Raw genomic sequence first — 22,862 nt, 5'->3', positions numbered from 1 at the left:
AGTATTTTAAGGAATATTTCAGGGATTTGTTCCTTTAAAGTTTCATATTTGTAAATAGAATCTTCAACTTGTTAGTAAACAGAACTGCGCTGAGCATGAACATTAATAATGAGGAATTGCTCTAATGCTCACTAACAAGGTTTATATTTTAATAAAGTGATTATTATTATTGTGTTTTGTCTGTGTGCTTTATTTACACCTCCAACTTCACAGGAGGGTTTTATGGATAAAGACTTCAAAGCTGTTCTGTCTCTGTATAAGCACTTCTGACAAGCACCAGAGTCCATGGCTCCACCCCTTAGGCCCCGCCCCCAAACCCTCACAGAAGTGAGGCGGCTGATAACGGCGTTCCCAAAAATCACTCGGGTCAGCTTTAGGAGTGATGAGAAATTTTAATATCATTAAATGAGCAGTGAGACGTTACAGTCCTGTTCATACAGTAATCTGTTTGTTAATTTCCTTTTCTCTCTCTCACACACACACACACACACACACACAAGGTTAAACACACATCCTCCTCCTCGCACCCAGAACCATGGACTTGCCATAGTAACCACCATACCATTATTGTTTAAACAAACCTGACTGTTCACCAAACACACACACACACACACACACACACTGTTTTTAACAATACAAATCAGCATACAGAATTTAGTGTCACTGATATTAGTGGATTAGCATCAGTCTGTTTACGTGTGTGTGTGTCTGTGTGTGTGCGTGTGTGTGAGAGAGACATTCCACTAGTGCTTCGCAAGCCGAGCCCTCTCATAGACTTTTGTCTGTTGTTGAATTCCTTCATTTCTCACGTCTCTTTATCTACTCTACACCTCCGTCTGTCTGTCCGTCTGTCTCTTAAAGCCTTTGATCTCCTGAACGCTGGATTTCAGATCGACTCCAAGAGCCACGTTCCCCGTGATGGTTTCCCATGATGCACTGTGGCCGTGTCACTGGTTCTCCCTGAGCCCCCTGAGGATGTAGTTCTCCCTCTCGAGCTCAGCGTTCCTCTCGGCCAGCTCCTTAATCTGCTCGCGCAGCACCTCCACCTCCTCCCTCACCGCCAGCATCAGGTGGGCCTTCACAAGGTCCTTTACACACACACACACACACACACACACACACACACACACATCAGAATTTACACACCATAAGTTCTCAGTACAGAGGGGGTGGAGCGAAACTGCTACCTAGCTATATCTTTATTGCCCGTTGCTTAGCAACCATGTCGCAAAACGTTATCTTGTGGTAAAACTCCAAACCTATCTCCATGCATCTCTCTCTCACACACACACTCGCACACACACTCGCACACACACACTCTTGTACAAACACACAGTCTTACTCACCATGGCTTGCTCAATCTTGTTGTCTATGGCAATCATGCTGTTACTGGACCCACTACAGGAAGAGAGAGTGAGCACACACACACACACACACACACACACACACACGTTTTAAAACCATTACACACTTATTTGAAAAATTGAACCACATAATACTGTTTTTGTTTCCAGAAAATGTAAAAGAACCCACTTACAAACAGAACTGAATCTTTCACACACACACACACACACACACACACACAGTCAGTCACACACACACACACACACACAGACAGTCACACACACACACACACACACAGTCAGTCACACACACACACACACACACACAGTCAGTCACACACACACACACACACACACAGTCAGTCACACACACACACACACACACACACACAGACACACACACACACACACAGTCAGTCACACACACACATAGTCAGTCACACACAGTCAGTCACACACACACATAGTCAGTCACACACACACACACACACACACACACACACACAGTCAGTCACACACACACACACACACACACACAGACAGTCACACACACACACACTCAGTCACACACACACACACACACAGTCAGTCACACACACACACACACAGTCAGTCACACACACACACACACACAGTCAGTCACACACACACACTCACAGTCAGTCACACACACACACACACACAGTCAGTCACACACACGCACAGTCAGTCTCACACACACACACACACAGTCAGTCTCACACACACACACACACAGTCAGTCACACACACACACACACACACACACACACACACACACACAGTCAGTCACACACACAGTCAGTCCGTCAGTCACACACACAGTCAGTCCGTCAGTCACACACACAGTCAGTCCGTCAGTCACACACACAGTCAGTCACACACACACACACACACACACACACACACACACACACAGTCAGCACACACACACACACACACACACACACACACACACAGTCAGTCACACACACACACACACAGTCAGTCACACACACACACGCACAGTCAGTCACACACACACACACACAGTCAGTCACACACACGCACAGTCAGTCTCACACACACACACACACAGTCAGTCACACACACACACGCACAGTCAGTCACACACACGCACACAGTCAGACTCACACACGCACACACACGCACAGTCAGTCTCACACACGCACACACTCACAGTCAGTCACACACACACACGCACAGTCAGTCACACACACACACGCACAGTCAGTCACACACACACACACACAGTCAGTCACACACACGCACAGTCAGTCTCACACACACACACACACAGTCAGTCACACACACACACGCACAGTCAGTCACACACACGCACACAGTCAGTCTCACACACGCACACACACGCACAGTCAGTCTCACACACGCACACACACGCACAGTCAGTCTCACACACGCACACACACGCACAGTCAGTCTCACACACGCACACACACGCACAGTCAGTCTCACACACGCACACACACGCACAGTCAGTCTCACACACGCACACACACGCACAGTCAGTCTCACACACGCACACACACGCACAGTCAGTCTCACACACGCACACACACGCACAGTCAGTCTCACACACGCACACACACGCACAGTCAGTCTCACACACGCACACACACGCACAGTCAGTCTCACACACGCACACACACGCACAGTCAGTCTCACACACGCACACACACGCACAGTCAGTCTCACACACGCACACACACGCACAGTCAGTCTCACACACGCACACACACGCACAGTCAGTCTCACACACGCACACACACGCACAGTCAGTCTCACACACGCACACACACGCACAGTCAGTCTCACACACGCACACACACGCACAGTCAGTCTCACACACGCACACACACGCACAGTCAGTCTCACACACGCACACACACGCACAGTCAGTCTCACACACGCACACACACGCACAGTCAGTCTCACACACGCACACACACGCACAGTCAGTCTCACACACGCACACACACGCACAGTCAGTCTCACACACGCACACACACGCACAGTCAGTCTCACACACGCACACACACGCACAGTCAGTCTCACACACGCACACACACGCACAGTCAGTCTCACACACGCACACACACGCACAGTCAGTCTCACACACGCACACACACGCACAGTCAGTCTCACACACGCACACACACGCACAGTCAGTCTCACACACGCACACACACGCACAGTCAGTCTCACACACGCACACACACGCACAGTCAGTCTCACACACGCACACACACGCACAGTCAGTCTCACACACGCACACACACGCACAGTCAGTCTCACACACGCACACACACGCACAGTCAGTCTCACACACGCACACACACGCACAGTCAGTCTCACACACGCACACACACGCACAGTCAGTCTCACACACGCACACACACGCACAGTCAGTCTCACACACGCACACACACGCACAGTCAGTCTCACACACGCACACACACGCACAGTCAGTCTCACACACGCACACACACGCACAGTCAGTCTCACACACGCACACACACGCACAGTCAGTCTCACACACGCACACACACGCACAGTCAGTCTCACACACGCACACACACGCACAGTCAGTCTCACACACGCACACACACGCACAGTCAGTCTCACACACGCACACACACGCACAGTCAGTCTCACACACGCACACACACGCACAGTCAGTCTCACACACGCACACACACGCACAGTCAGTCTCACACACGCACACACACGCACAGTCAGTCTCACACACGCACACACACGCACAGTCAGTCTCACACACGCACACACACGCACAGTCAGTCTCACACACGCACACACACGCACAGTCAGTCTCACACACGCACACACACGCACAGTCAGTCTCACACACGCACACACACGCACAGTCAGTCTCACACACGCACACACACGCACAGTCAGTCTCACACACGCACACACACGCACAGTCAGTCTCACACACGCACACACACGCACAGTCAGTCTCACACACGCACACACACGCACAGTCAGTCTCACACACGCACACACACGCACAGTCAGTCTCACACACGCACACACACGCACAGTCAGTCTCACACACACACACACACGCACTGTCAGTCTCACACACACCACGCACAGTCAGTCACACACACAAACACACAGTCAGCCTCACACACACACACACACACACACAGTCAGTAAGTCAGTCACACACCCACACACACAGTCAGCCTCACACACACACACACACACAGTCAGACTCACACACTCACACACACACAGTCAGCCTCACACACACACAGTCAGCCTCACACACACACAGTCAGCCTCACACACACACAGTCAGCCTCACACACACACAGTCAGCCTCACACACACACAGTCAGCCTCACACACACACAGTCAGCCTCACACACACACAGTCAGCCTCACACACACACACACACGCACAGTCAGTCTCACACACACACACGCACAGTCAGTCTCACACACACACACGCACAGTCAGTCTCACACACACACACACACGCACAGTCAGTCTCACACACACACACACACGCACAGTCAGTCTCACACACACACACACACTCACAGTCAGTCTCACACACACACACACACGCACAGTCAGTCTCACACACGCACACGCACAGTCAGTCTCACACACACACACACACGCACAGTCAGTCTCACACACACACACACACACGCACAGTCAGTCTCACACACACACACACACGCACAGTCAGTCTCACACACACACACACACGCACAGTCAGTCTCACACACACACACACACACACGCACAGTCAGTCTCACACACACGCACAGTCAGTCTCACACACACGCACAGTCAGTCTCACACACACACACACACGCACAGTCAGTCTCACACACACACACACACGCACAGTCAGTCTCACACACACACACACACACACGCACAGTCAGTCTCACACACACGCACAGTCAGTCTCACACACACGCACAGTCAGTCTCACACACACACACACGCACAGTCAGTCTCACACACACGCACAGTCAGTCTCACACACACACACACACACAGTCAGTCTCACACACACACACGCACAGTCAGTCTCACACACACACACACGCACAGTCAGTCTCACACACACACACACGCACAGTCAGTCTCACACACACGCACAGTCAGTCTCACACACACGCACAGTCAGTCTCACACACGCACACACACGCACAGTCAGTCTCACACACGCACACACACGCACAGTCAGTCTCACACACGCACACACACGCACAGTCAGTCTCACACACACACACACGCACACACACAGTCAGTCACACGCACAGTCAGTCTCACACACACACACACGCACAGTCAGTCTCACACACACACACACACGCACAGTCAGTCTCACACACACACACACACGCACAGTCAGTCTCACACACGCACACACACGCACAGTCAGTCTCACACACGCACACACACGCACAGTCAGTCTCACACACACACACACACGCACAGTCAGTCTCACACACACACACACACGCACAGTCAGTCTCACACACACACACACACGCACAGTCAGTCTCACACACACACACACACGCACAGTCAGTCTCACACACACACACACACGCACAGTCAGTCTCACACACACACACACACGCACAGTCAGTCTCACACACACACACACACGCACAGTCAGTCTCACACACACACACACACACGCACAGTCAGTCTCACACACACACACACGCACAGTCAGTCTCACACACACACACGCACAGTCAGTCTCACACACACACACACGCACAGTCAGTCTCACACACACACACACGCACAGTCAGTCTCACACACACACACACGCACAGTCAGTCACACACACACGCACAGTCAGTCACACACACACACACACACACACACACACACACACACACACACACGTCAGTAAGTCAGTCTCACACACACGCACACGCACACTCAGTCACACACACACACACACACACACACACACACACACAGTCAGTAAGTCAGTCTCACACACACGCACAGTCAGTCACACACACACACACACAGTCAGCCTCACACACACACACACACACACACACACAGTCAGTAAGTCAGTCACACACACACACACACACAGTCAGTAAGCCAGTCTCACAAACACACACACACACACACACACACAGTCAGCCTCACACACACACACACACACACAGTCAGCCTCACACACACACAGTCAGCCACACACACACACAGTCAGCCTCACACACACACAGTCAGCCTCACACACACACAGTCAGCCTCACACACACACAGTCAGCCTCACACACACACAGTCAGCCTCACACACACACAGTCAGCCTCACACACACACACACACACACACACACTTGCAGCGACATGAACACAGAACTCTGACTTAACACTGCAGTACAGGGTGAAAAACAACCTTTAGTGACCCTGAGAACATCCCTTAGTTTACCTTTGAAGGAGCAACAGCAGTGAGATAAAGGTGGAGTCAGAGGGGCGGGGCCCTATTGTCCCTTTTCCCTGGCCCCGCCCCCAGCTCCGGGTTACAGCAGGTGCATTACCCAAAACTAGCTGTTTTGGATACGCATGAAACCTAGGAGGTTCACACACAGTTCTACGAGCCCCGCCCACAACAACTGGACCTTGCTGTCCAAGAGACCGAAGCAGCCGACAGTCTGAGTTAGCATTAGCATTAGCACTACCCGCTATGCTCAACTTGCAGCTGGCCTCTGTAGTGGAAAAACTGCAAGTTCCTCCAGTGACACTTGCAGTAGTGCTTAGAGCAAAGATATCAGTGTTGAGCCCCGTGGTGGAGGTAGCTCCTGGGGCGGAGGCAGCATTCAGCCCCATGGCGGAGGTGGCTCCTGGGGCGGAGGCAGCATTGAGCCCCATGGCGGAGGTGGCTCCTGGAGCAGAGGTGGCTCCTGGGGCGGAGGTGGCTCCTGGGGCGGAGGTGGCTCCTGGGGCGGAGGTGGCTCCTGGGGCGGAGGTGGCGTTGAGCTTCCTGGCGAAGGTGGCTCCTGGGGTGGAGACGGTGTTGAGCCCGGTGGCGGAGGCGGCGTTGAGCTCCCTGGCGGAGGTGGCTCCTAGGGTGGAGGCGGCGTTGAGCCCCGTGGCGGTGGAGGCGTTGAGCCCCGTGGCGGTGGAGGCGTTGAGCCCCGTGGCGGTGGAGGCGTTGAGCCCCGTGGCGGTGGAGGCGTTGAGCCCCGTGGCGGTGGAGGCGTTGAGCCCCGTGGCGGTGGAGGCGTTGAGCCCCGTGGCGGTGGAGGCGTTGAGCCCCGTGGCGGTGGAGGCGTTGAGCCCCGTGGCGGTGGAGGCGTTGAGGCCCGGGGCGGTGGAGGCGTTGAGGCCCGTGGCGGTGGAAGTGGCTCCTGGGGTGGAGGTGGCATTGAGCCCCATGGCGGAGGCGGATTTACAGGGTCTCAGTCTACTTCTGTCAAATTCGGGGGGACGTCTGAAACAGTTGATTGGTCCTTTGGTTTCTATTGTGGCGACTGAAAGGAAGTTCCTATCAAGGTTGTTGAAGTTTCCCATCGGCCAGGAGTCTCGCAACCTGACACGAGGTATTATCCGCCCATCTCTGCCCCCTCTTAAGACCACATCCTGCCTTGGTCTCCCTTCATTACAGCGGCTCTCACTCACACCAGAAAGCCATGTCAGCTGAGTGGACCGGGCGTGTCCTGATGTGTGAGAGGGGGAAGTCTCAGGTGTAGTGGATGAACAGGGGAGTGCTTTTAGGGTTGGGGTGGGTGTGGGGGAAGGGGGAGGGTTCTGTTGGGTGATTGAGGGGCTTTGGGTGGAGGAAGAAGGAGCAGGAGGGGGAGGACGAGGACGGGGCTGTTTTCTTGTCTCAAATGCGGACACCATCTTTCTAACGCTACCAAACATGACAGGAAACAGCTGAGTCACACACACACCAGCAACAGGAAGTTTCATCAACAGGAAGTTACGGCCACAGGAAGTTTAAAGAGCGACTGCAACTGCTTGAGTTGCTATGTTATGTATATTATTTTGTGACCGGATTGTTCTCAAAGCCACATTTTATGCACACGCACGTGCACACACACACGCACACACACACGCGCCTGCGTGCACAGAAACACTCTGCAGAGAGCCACACAAGTGTGTTCTGGGATTTTGGTGTGTGAGAAGAGCAGAACCCCAGGCACAAAATCACAGTCTGAGCAGAAAGATGGAAGTCCAAGGTGTGTGAAGTTGTTCAGCTCCTGTCCTGCTGAACGTTCTGGAAAAGTGAGATGACGTCATGAAATGAGTGCCGAACACAAAAACACACACACACACACACACACACACACACACACACTCAGTAATCCAGATCCTGGACCAGAAATTACATCATCATTTATTCCAAAACTCTGAACTTCTGCTCGTTCCTCCTCCGTCTCCAAAAACTTAAGCTGATTGCAGAGTTCAGCGTTCCAGAAATCTTTATCACAAGACCTTGTGACCACGCCGCCACACTAATCCCGCCGCTCCCGCCGCACTCCGCTTCTGCGATCTCACATGATCCTCAAATAATCCCGTAATTCCTAATAAACACAGACACGCATCCCTCTCTCCCAGTCTCCATGTGATACTGTGAGGACACATTACAGTAATAACACACACACACACACACACACACACACCATCAACAGAACACAACAGTGATAGGTCAACACTGGCACTCTTTCATTCCATTCTCCTCCCACTCTTTGTCTTGGCCAATCAGGAATGACGGTTCCACATGCAATACATACGAGTCTCACAGAATTCCGCTGCCCACACACACACACACACACACACGTGATCATGGTGAGTTACAATTCATAATAGTTATTTAATTGGCCACATGTCCAAGCCCCGCCCACAATCCTGTCAATCAAGTGCTGTCTGCAGTCCTGATAGATTACATCACTTTTTATATAAAGAGCCGAGGAGTTTTAAAAACACACTGCCATCTTTATACACACATACACACTCCTCCTACTTCTCTTATGAATAGAGCCTCTATTCCATCAACTCCAGTTTAATAGTATCGCGCACACACACACACACACACACACACACACAGCAAAATGTGGAAACACCACCAGTGATCTTCTTAGGAATTGGCTCTAACTCCTGTAAAACCAACGGTGCGTTTTTTTTCCTGATGTAATCACACGGCGTTTACGCGCAGGTCTGATCTCCGCCCCGTCACGCTGATTGGTCAAAAGGTGGTGATTCATTTGTCCAGCTATGGCTAGATACAGCAGGGCTACTACACGCACCCTCCACACACACACACACACACACACACACACTTGTTTTCTGCACAAAAATCTTATCACTTTACTGAGCTCAAAATAAATACCGCTAATTCTATTGCTAATGCTAACTCTTCTCTGAGTCTATAGTGTGATTAGTGCTGGTTTAGCATCACAAACCAAAATGTTCCATAAAAAAGTAAAAATAAATTCCATAAAGAAGCAACTAAACCTTTGGAAAAGTGTGTGTGTGTGTGTGTGTGTGTGTGTGTGTGTGCGCGGTATTTGGCCAGAATGTGTGACAGGCGTCAGACTGGTGCTAAACTCTAATGGCCTCCAGCAGTGTGACCTAAATATAGACAAGTTATAAAAGAGCCGAGAGAGAGAGTGAGAGAGAGACAGAGAGTGAGACAGAGACCTAGACAGACAAAGACAGAGAGACAAACAGAGAGAGAGAGAGACAGTGAGACAGTGAGACACTACTCCGTGTACAGCAGTGAGAACAGACGTGTCTGTAAGTAGAAACAGAACAGCTCGGATGCAGCCGCCACTGATTTATGTTCCCACTGTGTTCCCTCACCCCGGGGAGAGGACTGGTCCGGTTCCTCTCGAGGTTCTCCTCATGTCCTCTCAGGGAGTTTTACCTCAGCACCCTCACCTCCTCTCACTCGCTCATTAATGACAAGCTGATCAATAAATATTATAAATAAACAAGTCATCTGGATTTTATATCTTTCTGTGAAGCTGCTCTGTGACAATGTGCTTTGTTAAAATTGCTGCACAAACAGTACTGAATTTAACACTCTCACACACACACACACACAGGTGGATGTAAAGCTCACATTGGTGTAACAGGTTAATGTCTGCACATGTCCAACAGTTTCATACACGCCGGGGTGTGGCCCTACATAATGGTCTGTTAGTGTGTGTGAGTGTGTGTGTATGCATGTTTGTACATGCTTACTGTGACATTTTATCGGTAAAAGGTGCCAAAACAAATGATCTCTTAATACTGTGTACAAAGTTCATGACTTATAGAATCCTGAAGGGTTCTGAAGAAGTTCCTCAAGAGTTTTAAAGAAAGTTCTGCTTTGTGTTGTTGGATTCTACACAGATCCATTGCTCGTGCGCGCACACACACACACTCAGGGGCGGAGCTAACAAATCTTGCGCTGTCCTGTGAGTGTGTGTGATTGGTTAAAACACTATTAAAATGTTTTCTTCTAAAACTCACAGTTAAGTGTTATATGTAAAGAAGCCTTTTGATGGCTGAGTGTAAAATAATATAATGAGATTTACCTTTCATCAGTGACCAGCCCGAAGGCTCCGCCCACTCCAAACATGGACTGAGCCAGGGCGAGCGCTGAGGGCGTCTGAATCGGCGTGAGTGACGAGTGGAACGGACCATCGCGACCCGTAGGGGGGCCGGGGGAGGTGGGTTGGGAGCGTGTAGCACGGAGCTAATTAGAAAAAAAACAACAAGACATAAACCATTTTTAAAAGTGGACGTGTGTGTGTGTGTGTGTGTGTGTGTGTAGCTCTTACTATGTTCGCTCCTCCCATGTTGAGGTGCAGAGGTGGGGGTATCTTGCGGGTGCGGGGTGTGGTCGGAGACTGTAGCGGGGGTGACAGGAGGAGTGTCTCGCGGCCCGTGTGTGTGGGCGAAGGTGGGCCGCTGTGAGCCATCAGGTGGGCGGAGCCCTGCGAGTGGACCATATGACCCGCCCGTAACTCCTTTAGAGACTTCAGTGTGACGACGCCCTCTCCTTCAGCCCCACCTAGTCCCACAGTCTCTAAAGATTCCAGCGAGTGGGCGTGTCTCATGGTGTCCATCACACGCCGTATCCCGTGTAACTCCGGTTCTCGCTCCGTAACGTCCACGCAGGTCCAGCGTCCACGTTTGTACGGTTCGCCCAATCCCTGGCCGAGTCGCACCACCCGGAAGCGTGAAGCTCCGCCCCCAGTGACGGCCTGGTCCAGCGAGCGCTGTTTGCGCATAGTGACCGGCGTCGATGGTTGGCTGGAGCTCTGCTGTGTCAGAAGGGCGGGGCTCACCGTGTGAAGAAAGGCAGGGCCATTGAGTGACACAGACGAGGGTGTGGTCTGGTCTCGGATTTGGGTGGAGTCACCGTGAGTCCCGTCACCAAGCGGTGGAGGTGACCCGTTAACGGGGATCGTAGAGGCGGGGCTTTCTCCGACATCAGAGGTGACGCTGGTGATCTGGAACCCGCTGCGTTTTTTACCACCGCTCATCGCGTACCAGGTGTGTGTGTGTGTGTATAAAAACTATATCTGCATCGCCCTTAGTCACATCCTCTCTCTTTCACACACACACACACACACACACACAATGATGTTGCCTGAGACTCGGAACTTTGTAACAAACAAAAGGATTAAAATCAGGAAGTTTCTGGAAATTTGACTTCAGGGCTTCTACAGTGATTGAAAAAAGTTGTGGCTTTAAACACACACACACACACACCGACACACACACACACACACACCGACACACACACGGGTTTATTTACACTCCACACCTCTGTTTGTGGAGTGTGTGTTCATGGACAGTTTTAGGGTCAGAGTGCGCGTGTATTTATAGTTAGTGTTAATATCAGCTACTGACACTGAGTGTGTGTGTGTGTGTGTGTGTGTGTGTGTGTGTACACTCACTCAGTGTCCGTGGAGACGTGTGTATAACACCCCGAGCTGTGTTTCTGACCCGGTTCTGTCACACCGACACACACACACACACACACACACCGACACAGCGAGTACGTGCGGGAATTCTGCGCGCGTGCACACACACACACACACACACCCTAGAGTGGAGCGGAGTGTAAACGGGTACAGGCTCGGCGAGTGTGTGTGTGTGTGTGTGCGTGCACCTTCAGCGCGTGCGGAGAGGTCCGGTTCGGTCCGGCTGCGTTACAGAGTGTCAGCGCGTGCTCTGGACAGATCCGCTCGCGTGCACCGGAGTCCTCCTGTCCTGAAGCTCCACACACACACACACACACTCTCTCTCTCTCACACACACACACACACACTCTCCGTCCCTCTGAAGTTTCTTCCCCGAGCCGAGTCACACTCGAGTCCGTGCGCGCGCTGTGTGTGTGTGTGTGTGTGTAAGTTAAGCTCTCCGGTCTCCGCACTGAAACTCCCGCAGTGTTTAAACTCCCGATAACTCTCTATTCTGCCTGTTTTTCCTGTTTTTCTGCCCAAACCCGGAAGTTCCGCCCCTCGTGCTCAGGGTGCGATTGGCACGCGCGCAGTTGGTGCAGCCTCCATCACACACACACACACACACTCCTGCTCACAATGTCAGTGCACTCCAGCTCCGGGTTCAGCTCCCTGCAGGACTGAGTACACACACACACACACACACACACACACACTGGACATGAGATGTGTGCTGGTCCCCATGGAGGAGTACACACACACACACACACACTGGACATGAGATGTGTGCTGGTCCCCATGGAGGAGTACACACACACACGCACACACACACTGGACATGAGATGTGTGCTGGTCCCCATGGAGGAGTACACACACACACACACACACACACTGGGCATGAGATGTGTGCTGGTCCCCATGGAGGAGTACACACACACACACACACACACACTGGGCATGAGATGTGTGCTGGTCCCCATGGAGGAGTACACACACACACACACACACACACTGGGCATGAGATGTGTGCTGGTCCCCATGGAGGAGTACACACACACACACACACACACACACACTGGACATGAGATGTGTGCTGGTCCCCATGGAGGAGTACACACACACACACACACACACACACACTGGACATGAGATGTGTGCTGGTCCCCATGGAGGAGCTCCAGGCTCTGAAACAGGACGAACACACCCTGTACACATCACCATGCGCTGTTCTGTAGGGTGTGTGTGTGTGTGTGTGTGTGTGTGTGTTCCTCGCCCTTAAACCCGTTATGACTTGCTCATTAGGGACAATCCCTAATTCTGATTCATACACATTTTTCACATTTTAAATAAATTTGATTGTGTAAAGTCGCTTTGTGATAATAACATCTGTTCACATTTCTATAGTAATGAATCTGAATTAAATTAGTGGTTTCATTTATTACACTGTAACATTGATGTGTAAAAGCTATTAATCTTTGGAGGGTACAAACTGTAATTAGTGCACACTGTACAGAACATCATACACATTATTATTATTATTATTATTATTATTATTAACAATAATAATGCAAAAAATAATCTACAAAAACAAATTTACTCCTGCTTTGTTTTACGTTAGTTTTTGTCTCCACCTGGTGGCCAGCAGTAACATCACACCAAATCAGCAGGAGCGTCAAATTCCAGCACAAAAATCAGTGCTGAGACCTATACACAATAATACACAATAATACACAATAATACACAATAATACACAAATATACACAAATATACACAATAATACACAAATATACACAATAATACACAAATATACACAAATATACACACATACACAATATTACACAAATATACACAAATACACAATAATACACAATTATACACAAATATACACAATAATAAACAAATATACACAAATATACACAAATATACACAAATACACATAAGGGAAAAAAGTAAATGTATTATGTAACAACATGCTAAAATACTTTATGTATGAAATACAGGAGATATTACTAACAAATTTTAATATATACACATAAAATTTGTAGAAATGTTTTTGCCTGATTGTATATAAAGTTAGAATAAAAGATCACTTTAGTAGTCACATTGATAAAAGTTATAAAATAAACTATAAATGTATTTATTTATTATTACCACAGTAACGTTATATACACACACACACACACACACACACACACAGAGTGAGGTCAATAAGTATTTGATCACCCTGTGATTTTTAGTTATCCTGTGAAGTTCTCTTACTTAGAAATCATGGAGGGTCTACAATTTTCAGCATAGGTGCATTTCCACTGTGAGAGACAGAATCTAAAAAGAAAAAAACCCGAAAATCACATTGTATGATTTTTAAACAATTTATTTGTGAATTACTGTGTTTAATAAGTATTTGATCACTTGAATCAAAAATTTTAATATTTGGTACAGAAGCCTTTGTCAACAATTACAGAAGTCAAAAAGTTCTACTTTGGTCTCATCTGACCACAGGACTTTCTCCCATGACTCCTCTGGATCATCCAGATGGTCCCTGGCAAACTTCAGACGGGCCTGGACATGAGCTGACTTAATCAGGGGAACCTTCCGTGCGATGCAGGATTTTAAACCATGACGTCTTAGTGTATTACTGATGGTAGTCTTGGAAACGATCATTCTCTTCACGACATTGACCAGCTCCTCCCGTGTAGTTCTGGGCTGATTCTTCACCATTCTTAGCATCATTGATACCCCATGTATCTACTTAGACTTTGGCTGATTGTGGGGTGAACAGGTGACTTTATGACAGATAACGACCTCAAACAGGTGCTACTAATTTAGAATCATGAGCAGAGTGTAGCTGGACTATTTAAAAGCACAATAACAGGTCTTTGAGGGTCAGAAATCTGGCTGATAAGCAAGTGATCAAATACTTATTGAACACAGTAATTCACAAATAAATTGTTAAAAAATCATACAATGTAATTTAAGGATTTTAGATTCTGTCTCTCGCAGTGTAAATACACCTATGCTGAAAATTGTAGATCCTCCATGATTTCTAAGTAAGAGAACTTACAAAATCTCAGGGGGATCAAATACTTATTGACCTCACTGTGTGTGTGTGTGTATATATATATATATATATATATATAAAATAAATATTCACAGTCATGTGACTGTAAGGAATTGTTAAACAACAATCTGAACTCCATAAAGAGTAAAAAATTCCAGATAATGCATTTGTTTGTTCATCAATTAATTAAAGTAAAAAACAAACAGATGCTTGTTTTAGTGTAAATAATCACAGTTAAAAACACAAACCAGTTAAAATTTTAATTTTATTTGTATAGCGCTTTTAACAATTGTCATTATCACAGAACAGTTCACACTCCTGAGCCGTGTGTGACTTTCAACCATCAGTTCCTGTTCCATTTATTCGGTCCGTGAAGCTAAACAGAATAGATTATTATGATGTACATGTTTTAGACTGCTGAGTGAGTGAGAGGAAACAAAGCAAAGCAAAATGAGATAATTTAATGTTTATTAGTTATGACTAATGTGGTGTGAAAGTTTAACATTTAACAAAGATAAATGTTAAAACGTTGGTCAGTTATCTGGAAGTTGAGTCACGTCAACAGTCTTATTCAGTAAAAACGTTACACTTCTCATCCAAGTAGTTTCTTCAGTCTGAGGGAAGTTGGTAAGTTCCTCATATCTCAGTCCACCCAGGTCAAGAGATCCTCCCCTGACTGAACAATGGAGACGGTGAGAGTTGGAGTTAGAGGTGTATGTGTGTGTGTAGGGGATTAGTTGGGCTGGAGAAGAAGATAATGCCAGTTCCATAAAGTACAACATAATAGATGATAAAGATTCAGTTTTCAAGCTAAAAAGAACAAAAAATAGTTTGTGAATAAGTGAACATGGCTCCAGTGCTGTAGTACTGTACTGTGTGTACACTTCATGTAGTCCTGCGTTGTAGTCATGTGTAACAGCATTTTGTTTCACTGCACACCGACCCTGCAGCATTTAACTGAAATGACGATAATTGACTTGATCGCTGTAAATATTTCAGTTTCCGTCCAGCACTAAAGTTAGAATTTCAAGATCGATAAAGAAAATCTTCAGATGTCACACGCAGTAATTCAGTTTAGGTTTTATTATATAGTACTTTAAACAACCATCACTGTCACAAAGCAGCTTCACAGAATCTAATAATTCTGGAAACAAGTTCAAAAGATGTGAAGAAATGTGTATAAATGATATTTTCGAGTACACAGCAGGGCTGAACACACACACATGGACAGACTGATGAACACGTTGCACTAAAGGTTTGTTCTGTTTAATAATGAGTTCACCATATACACCAATTCACCACCATGTTTCATTTTAGAAATACATTGTACATTCTATTCAAATGTTTCGAGATGTTTCTAATAAAAAAGTTTTTATTTCCCCTGAAGACTCGACGTAAACAAATGCACAAATGCAGAAAAAGTGATCTGTTTTTATTTAACCACATACACATCACTAACCAATCACAGGCTGGGAGTTAAAACTCCCGGCAGACGGACAGACAGACGGCTTTCAGATAAATTCAAGGTGTTTGTCTTTATCGATGCCAAACTTCTCCTTGTTTTCCTCAAAAAGCTCAGTCAGACCCTGTAGAGACGAGAAACAAGATTGTACACACACACACACACACACACACACACACATAATTGCACTCTTCCCTGCAAAGATGCTCCAGGTGTCTATGTGTGTGTGTGTGTGTTGTTAATAAGTTGTTAAGAAGTTATAAGCATTATCAGCTCAGGAGTGTAAGCTGTGTATCAGTTATGGTTACGTGTGTGTTGCTGCGCGTAGATGTGAGACGCTGTGTCAGATTACAGGTGAAAAGATTAAAATGAAGTGTTTTGACAAAATTGTGCAGTAACGGGGCGTGTAAACTTGTGCATCCACTCCACATCTCTCTCTCTGTCAGTGACTGACCTCCATGTAGCGCTGGTGAAGAGTCTCGATGTCCTGTTTAGTTGGAGACGGATTCAGCTCCACATGGATCGGCCTTCCCACTGCAGACAGGAGCAAAATAATTAGATTTACTGCTCCAGAAAAGCTGTGTGTGTGTGTGTGTGTGTGTGTGTGTGTGTGTGTGTGTCATACCCACGGTGTGTATAGGTTTCCTATAGGGTAACAGGCCAAAGCTGTACTGAAACACTCCTCTGGCATGAAACAGAGGCAAAGCCACACCCATAATCCTCTGGAGGCGGTCCTGAACCCGGCGGAGGGCGGAGCCTACAGGGTTCTCCATCTGATCAAACAACTCGTTTTCCCCGAAAGAGAACACAGGAACCAACCCTGCTCTACACACACACACACACACACACAGTCAGACCCATGCACATATGTACTGTATATCTGCACACACACACACACACACACACACACACACACACACACACACACACACACACACACAGTCAGACCCATGCACGTATGTACTGTATATCTGCACACACACACACACACACACACACACACACACACACACACACACACACACACACACGTACCCATGTTTAAGTGCGAGTTTAATGAAGCCTTTCCTTTGCAGTAGTTGTAATGTCAGTGCCCCGGGACGTGCCTCCAGACTCTCTGGAGCTCCGCCCACTGCCACCACTGCTGCAGCCCCGCCCCCTGGACGACTGAGAAGATAACTCATACTTGCCTTCTCACTCGACACCAACCCTAAAGGTCAAAGTTTAAAGGTCAGCATAAGAGGCAACATTTTACCCAGTTTAACTGAAATTCCACCCGTCTGTCTGTCTGTGTTTATCCGTCGGAGAGAGTAAGTCACTATAAATCAGAATAAGTTTACCCATACATTAGTGTAAAATATTCTGTGTGTGTGTGTGTGTGTGTGTGTGTGTGTGTGTGTGTGTACATGAGGCTTGTGAAATGGACAAAGTGAACCTGTTGATAAAACAGCAAAAGACAAACAGACACTCCTGTTCCTCAGCAGTGTGTGTGTTTTGTGGTGTCTGTGTGTGTGTGAGTGTGTCTGTGTGTGTTTTGGCTGTGTCTGTTTTGGCGGTGACTGTGTGTGTGTGTGTGTGTGTGTGTGTGTGTGTGTGTGTGTGTGTGTGTGAGAGAGAGGGGCTGCTGCAGGCTCCTGCTCATATGGACGCATCACTGAGTGTCACCACAAGGGTGCAACATTTACAAACATTTATGATTAGTGAATTTATTGCACCGGCTTCAGGACTCTGTGTGTGTGTGTGTGTGTGTGTGTGTGTGTGTGTGTGTGTGTGTGTGTGTGTTAAATAGCAGAGTTTGTTTTACCCAGTTGATCCACAATTAAATATTTATACACAGAAAATGGAACAGTAACGCAACGTTGGGCAACCTGACACACACACCGCCAAAACACACACACACACACACAGACAGACGAGACACACACACAGACAGACGAGACACACACACAGACAGACGAGACACACACACAGACAGACGAGACACACACACAGACAGACGAGACACACACACAGACAGACGAGACACACACACAGACAGACGAGACACACAGACGTATGTATCATACATTCATGTTTCTGTGTGTGTGTCCCTGTGTGTGTTCCTGTGTGTGTGTGTGTGTGTTATGCCCTCCTGATGGTACCTCTGCATGCATCTCACCTCCATACATGATGTAGTCTCTGAAAAAAGGCACACGGAACCAGAAGGGCAGCATGAGCAGGTATGGGGTGAGACCTGGGAACAGCTGGGAGAACCGGGACGCTTCTGTACAGAAATTCCCAAAAGCACCAGCCACCAGAACGCCATGGGGGTGAAACCCAAAGAGGTAATTACACTTAGGGTCCAAATCCACTGTCTTCTCCAACTGAGGACAGACAGACAGATAGAGGGAGAGAGAGAGAGAGAGAGAGATGTGTTAAAATTTTTATTTCTAGCAAAATGCAGTACTACTTGTTGACCTTTGACCTCATGACACTTTCCTAGTTCTCTCTCACCGAGATGGGGAAATAATCCCTGAAGTATTTCCAAACTGTCCAACTTCTGACCCAGTGTGACCTTCGACCTCCACTGGTGGGCGTGTCCCTGTCCAAATATAACCAACCAGCATAGAATGCAGCTAAAATCCACCAATCACTGAGGCAAAGCAGCACGAAGGCCGCCAGGCAGCACTGAGCTACACACACACACACACACACACACACACAAATAAATATTTTAGTAAATTATACACACACAAATCATCCATTTACTATTATGGAATTTAAAAATATTTTAAAAAAATAATAATAATCTATTTTTGCCCCTTTTGTACCCAAGCATGTAGGTGACGCCACAAAATCTAATAATCTTTAATATGAGAATAAAACACAAATTGTGTAAAGAACTCGTCTTTTATAATCATTAAAGCTGTCAGTCATTAAAAAAACTCCTAGATTAAACTGAATCCTTCGTTTTTGAATGTATGAGGAAAGTGTTCAGTCCTAATCGCTCTCCTATAACCACACACACACACACACACACACGAGTGTTTTATTCCTCTGATACCTCAGCAACACTTCACATTTCATTTATTTAAAAATCATACAATTGTTTTATCTTTATATAGTTATATTAAATGTCATGGACTGCTTTTCTAATCATTTTATTATTTAAGAGTGACGTGTCATGACGTGTCATGCTTTTGTCCGTATGTTACCGTGACATAACGTAACGTAGTGAGAGAGTTACTCATGTCACAGACGTATAACAGTAATACACACTCGCTCCTCTCCACCTGTCTCTCTCTCTCTCTCTACAGCTCACAGCTGGTCATGTGACTGAGAAACATCATGGCAGTGTAAACCTGTCTGTCCTGAAGGTGTGTGTGTGTGTGTGTGTGTGTGTGTGTGTGTGTGTGAGATATTACAGCTACAGCTTTACCTCTGACTGTTACACAGCGCTCATACTGGAGACTCCTTACACACACACACTCACACACACACTCACACACACACACACACACACATCTACTTACACTAATGTTACAGTAGTTCCAATATTTACTATAGACACCTGTCACTGAGAGAATTAATCAACACCTTCTGACCAATCAGAGCGCAGAACCTCAGCAGTGCAGTCACGTGTTTACAGTTAATAATAACAACAATAATAATAATTATTATTATAATAACTTAAAGTACTCTTACATTTGATCTATTTACAGAGTGTGTAAAAACTTCACAGTGATGTAACTGAGCAGAATGTGTGTGTGTGTGTGTGTGTGTGTGTGTGTGTGTGTAAAATCCTCACCGAGCGCGAGGAAGGAGAAGACCCACTGCAGCACGGCGGCGGTCTGCGCGCGCCTCCTCAGTGGGATGTTTAACGGAGCGAACTCTAGCTTCATCCCCCCACACACACACACACACACACACACACAGACACACACACACACACAGACAGACTTTCCGTCCCTCAGGCCGTAGCGTGAGCGGGTCGCGCGCACGGAGCGCGTGCTGTACCTCGCCTGGGCGTGTCTCGCGCGCTGCTGTTCCTCCTCACACTGTACAAACTCCCAGCGAACAACTTCCGCTTCTCCCAACAACAGGTTCACAACTTCACTAGGCCACGCCCACACTCCAGGAACGGACTCCTCTCTGTCTCTGGGATTGGTTAAAACAAGCTCGGCCCTTAACGCCCCGCCCACCACTTGAAGGCCACCTCTGACCAATCAGACGCAAAACAACGCTGACGTCACAACCCAAAATCACAACCCGTGTCGCCAATCTTTTTTCTTTTGATCTTTTGATTTTGAAAATAAAATGGTATAGTTACAATAAACAGACCCCCAACACGTCTACATACACAAAGTTTGGCTAAAGTTCCAGTAATGAAAATATTACAGTGCAGCTATAATATATATGTTACTGGAAACCTCCCCTGAGATCCCTTAAGATTAAAAATATTACTGGAAATGACTGGAACTGGGTCATGAACCCCTCAGTACACTGAATCAGGAGCTGGAGGGAGCTGAACCTCACCTGTGTGGAGGAAATGAGGTCATGAATGGAGATCACTTGGTGAAGGGGAAGAGCATTTACACACACACACACACACACACACACACAGTCATGTGACCTGATGAGTCCAGACTGATCCTATTCCAGAGTGATGGGCGTGTCAGGGTGAGAAGGGAAGGACATGAAGCGATGCTCCCATCATGCATAGTGTCCACTGTACAAGCCTCTGGAGACAGTGTTATGATCTGGGGTTGATCAGTTACTCAGGTCTAGACTCAGTAACGTTATGGGGCAATAAAATGAAGTCAGCTGACCACCTGAATGTACTGAATCACCAGATCATCACATCTATGGAGGGTTTCTTCCTCAATGGGACAGCTGTATTCCAGGTCTCAGAGTGTGTGAGAGAGCGGCTCTGGGAGCACGAGGAATTTCCAGTGTGTGACACCACATGAGGACACACCAGTGTGGGTGTGTAATCAAAGCTAAAGGGGACTGAATGAAATATATGACTGTGCAACCTTTTTTTCTTTCTCTCTTTTTTTGGCCAGACAGTGTATTGAACTCTGACCTGCTTACAATCAGAATTTATACAATAATCTCAGTCTTTTTTTTTATATATTTATTTTCTGAAAACATGTTACAAGAAAATAGCAGAAAACTCACATTTGTTTCATTAAGATGTTAATGTAATGAAACATTTTTATGTTTTAATCATGTTAGGAATATCGAAGGCGGCGCGGTGGTGTAGTGGTTAGCACTGTCAACCTGCACCTCCAGGGTTTGGGTTTGATTCTCGACCAGGCTCGATTCCTGTCGGTGTGTGTGTGAAGTTTGCATGTTCTCCCCGTGCTTGGTGGGTTTTCCTCCGAGTACTCAGGTTTCCTCCCACAGTCAAAGACATGCAGGTCAGGTGGGTGAGTGAGTGGGTGAGTGAGTGGGTGAGTGGGTGAGGATTATTGAACTGATTAAATTACCTTACAGTAACATTTTCCCTGATTTGCAATAGTAGCATTCAGTGTGCAAATACTAACTGTAGGAATAAAACAAACTAAAGTACATTGTAAGTAATAAAATATGAGCACATTATAATCATCGCACAACGTGCATACTGACACAGAATCACTAAACTATGTACAATAATACATACACAGATATTTTATATTACATAATTTTTGCACTTACATGTTACACATAAACACCCACATAAAGGATGAAATAAAATAATTTCACTAGAAAATTATCAAACAGGTTTAACTTGTGTTCGACTCTCAGTGTGTTTTTCTGTGATGAGAGGAAGGAGTCTCCAGTGTCAGGACGCTTTCCCATATCTTCATTACACTCCTGAGCAGGTTCTCAGTCAGATGACCGGCTGGGATTTTTTAATAATTACTGCTATTACATAAGGGAGCTGGGAATTACATTGTTTCTCCGATATTCCAGAACATTAATTATACCTCCAGAGTTGGAAAACAGTAACTCCACTTTAACACACAAAACCATTGATTACTTTCCTGTAACAGCACAAACCCTA

General features: G+C 47.2%; 2 protein-coding genes across 4 annotated transcripts; both read right to left on the bottom strand.

The window, feature by feature from the left end:
* Positions 1–357: 357 nt before the first annotated feature.
* Positions 358–12,945, bottom strand: LOC128510004 (TSC22 domain family protein 4-like). Of its 2 annotated transcripts, XM_053481936.1 has the most exons (4): positions 11,184–12,945; positions 10,938–11,098; positions 1,347–1,398; positions 369–1,088 (listed from the first exon to the last, which is right to left on the bottom strand). In XM_053481936.1, the coding sequence occupies exons 1-4, from the start codon at positions 11,889–11,891 to the stop codon at positions 948–950; spliced, it is 1,062 nt and encodes a 353-aa protein (XP_053337911.1). In that variant the 5' UTR covers positions 11,892–12,945; the 3' UTR covers positions 369–947. The 2 variants fall into 2 exon arrangements, with proteins under 2 accessions (XP_053337910.1, XP_053337911.1); XM_053481935.1 differs by lacking the exons at positions 10,938–11,098; positions 11,184–12,945 and adding an exon at positions 6,842–10,926 and having other exon boundaries at positions 358–1,088.
* A 3,495-nt stretch (positions 12,946–16,440) lies between these two features.
* Positions 16,441–20,897, bottom strand: mogat3a (monoacylglycerol O-acyltransferase 3a). Of its 2 annotated transcripts, none has more exons than XR_008356094.1 (7): positions 20,622–20,897; positions 19,328–19,506; positions 18,993–19,197; positions 17,870–18,044; positions 17,464–17,659; positions 17,289–17,368; positions 16,441–16,958 (listed from the first exon to the last, which is right to left on the bottom strand). XR_008356094.1 is itself a non-coding variant. In XM_053481940.1 (7 exons), exons 1-7 carry the CDS (start codon positions 20,713–20,715, stop codon positions 16,884–16,886), a joined length of 1,008 nt encoding a protein of 335 aa, XP_053337915.1. In that variant the 5' UTR covers positions 20,716–20,895; the 3' UTR covers positions 16,441–16,883. The 2 variants fall into 2 exon arrangements, 1 of the variants encoding a protein (XP_053337915.1); XM_053481940.1 differs by having other exon boundaries at positions 17,460–17,659; positions 20,622–20,895.
* Positions 20,898–22,862: the final 1,965 nt, after the last annotated feature.

The sequence above is a fragment of the Clarias gariepinus genome, chromosome 22 (genome assembly GCF_024256425.1).
Source record: "Clarias gariepinus isolate MV-2021 ecotype Netherlands chromosome 22, CGAR_prim_01v2, whole genome shotgun sequence".
Classification (NCBI taxonomy): domain Eukaryota; kingdom Metazoa; phylum Chordata; class Actinopteri; order Siluriformes; family Clariidae; genus Clarias; species Clarias gariepinus.
Note: the sequence above shows the minus strand (reverse complement) of the source record. Positions and strands in the feature narration are given on the sequence as shown.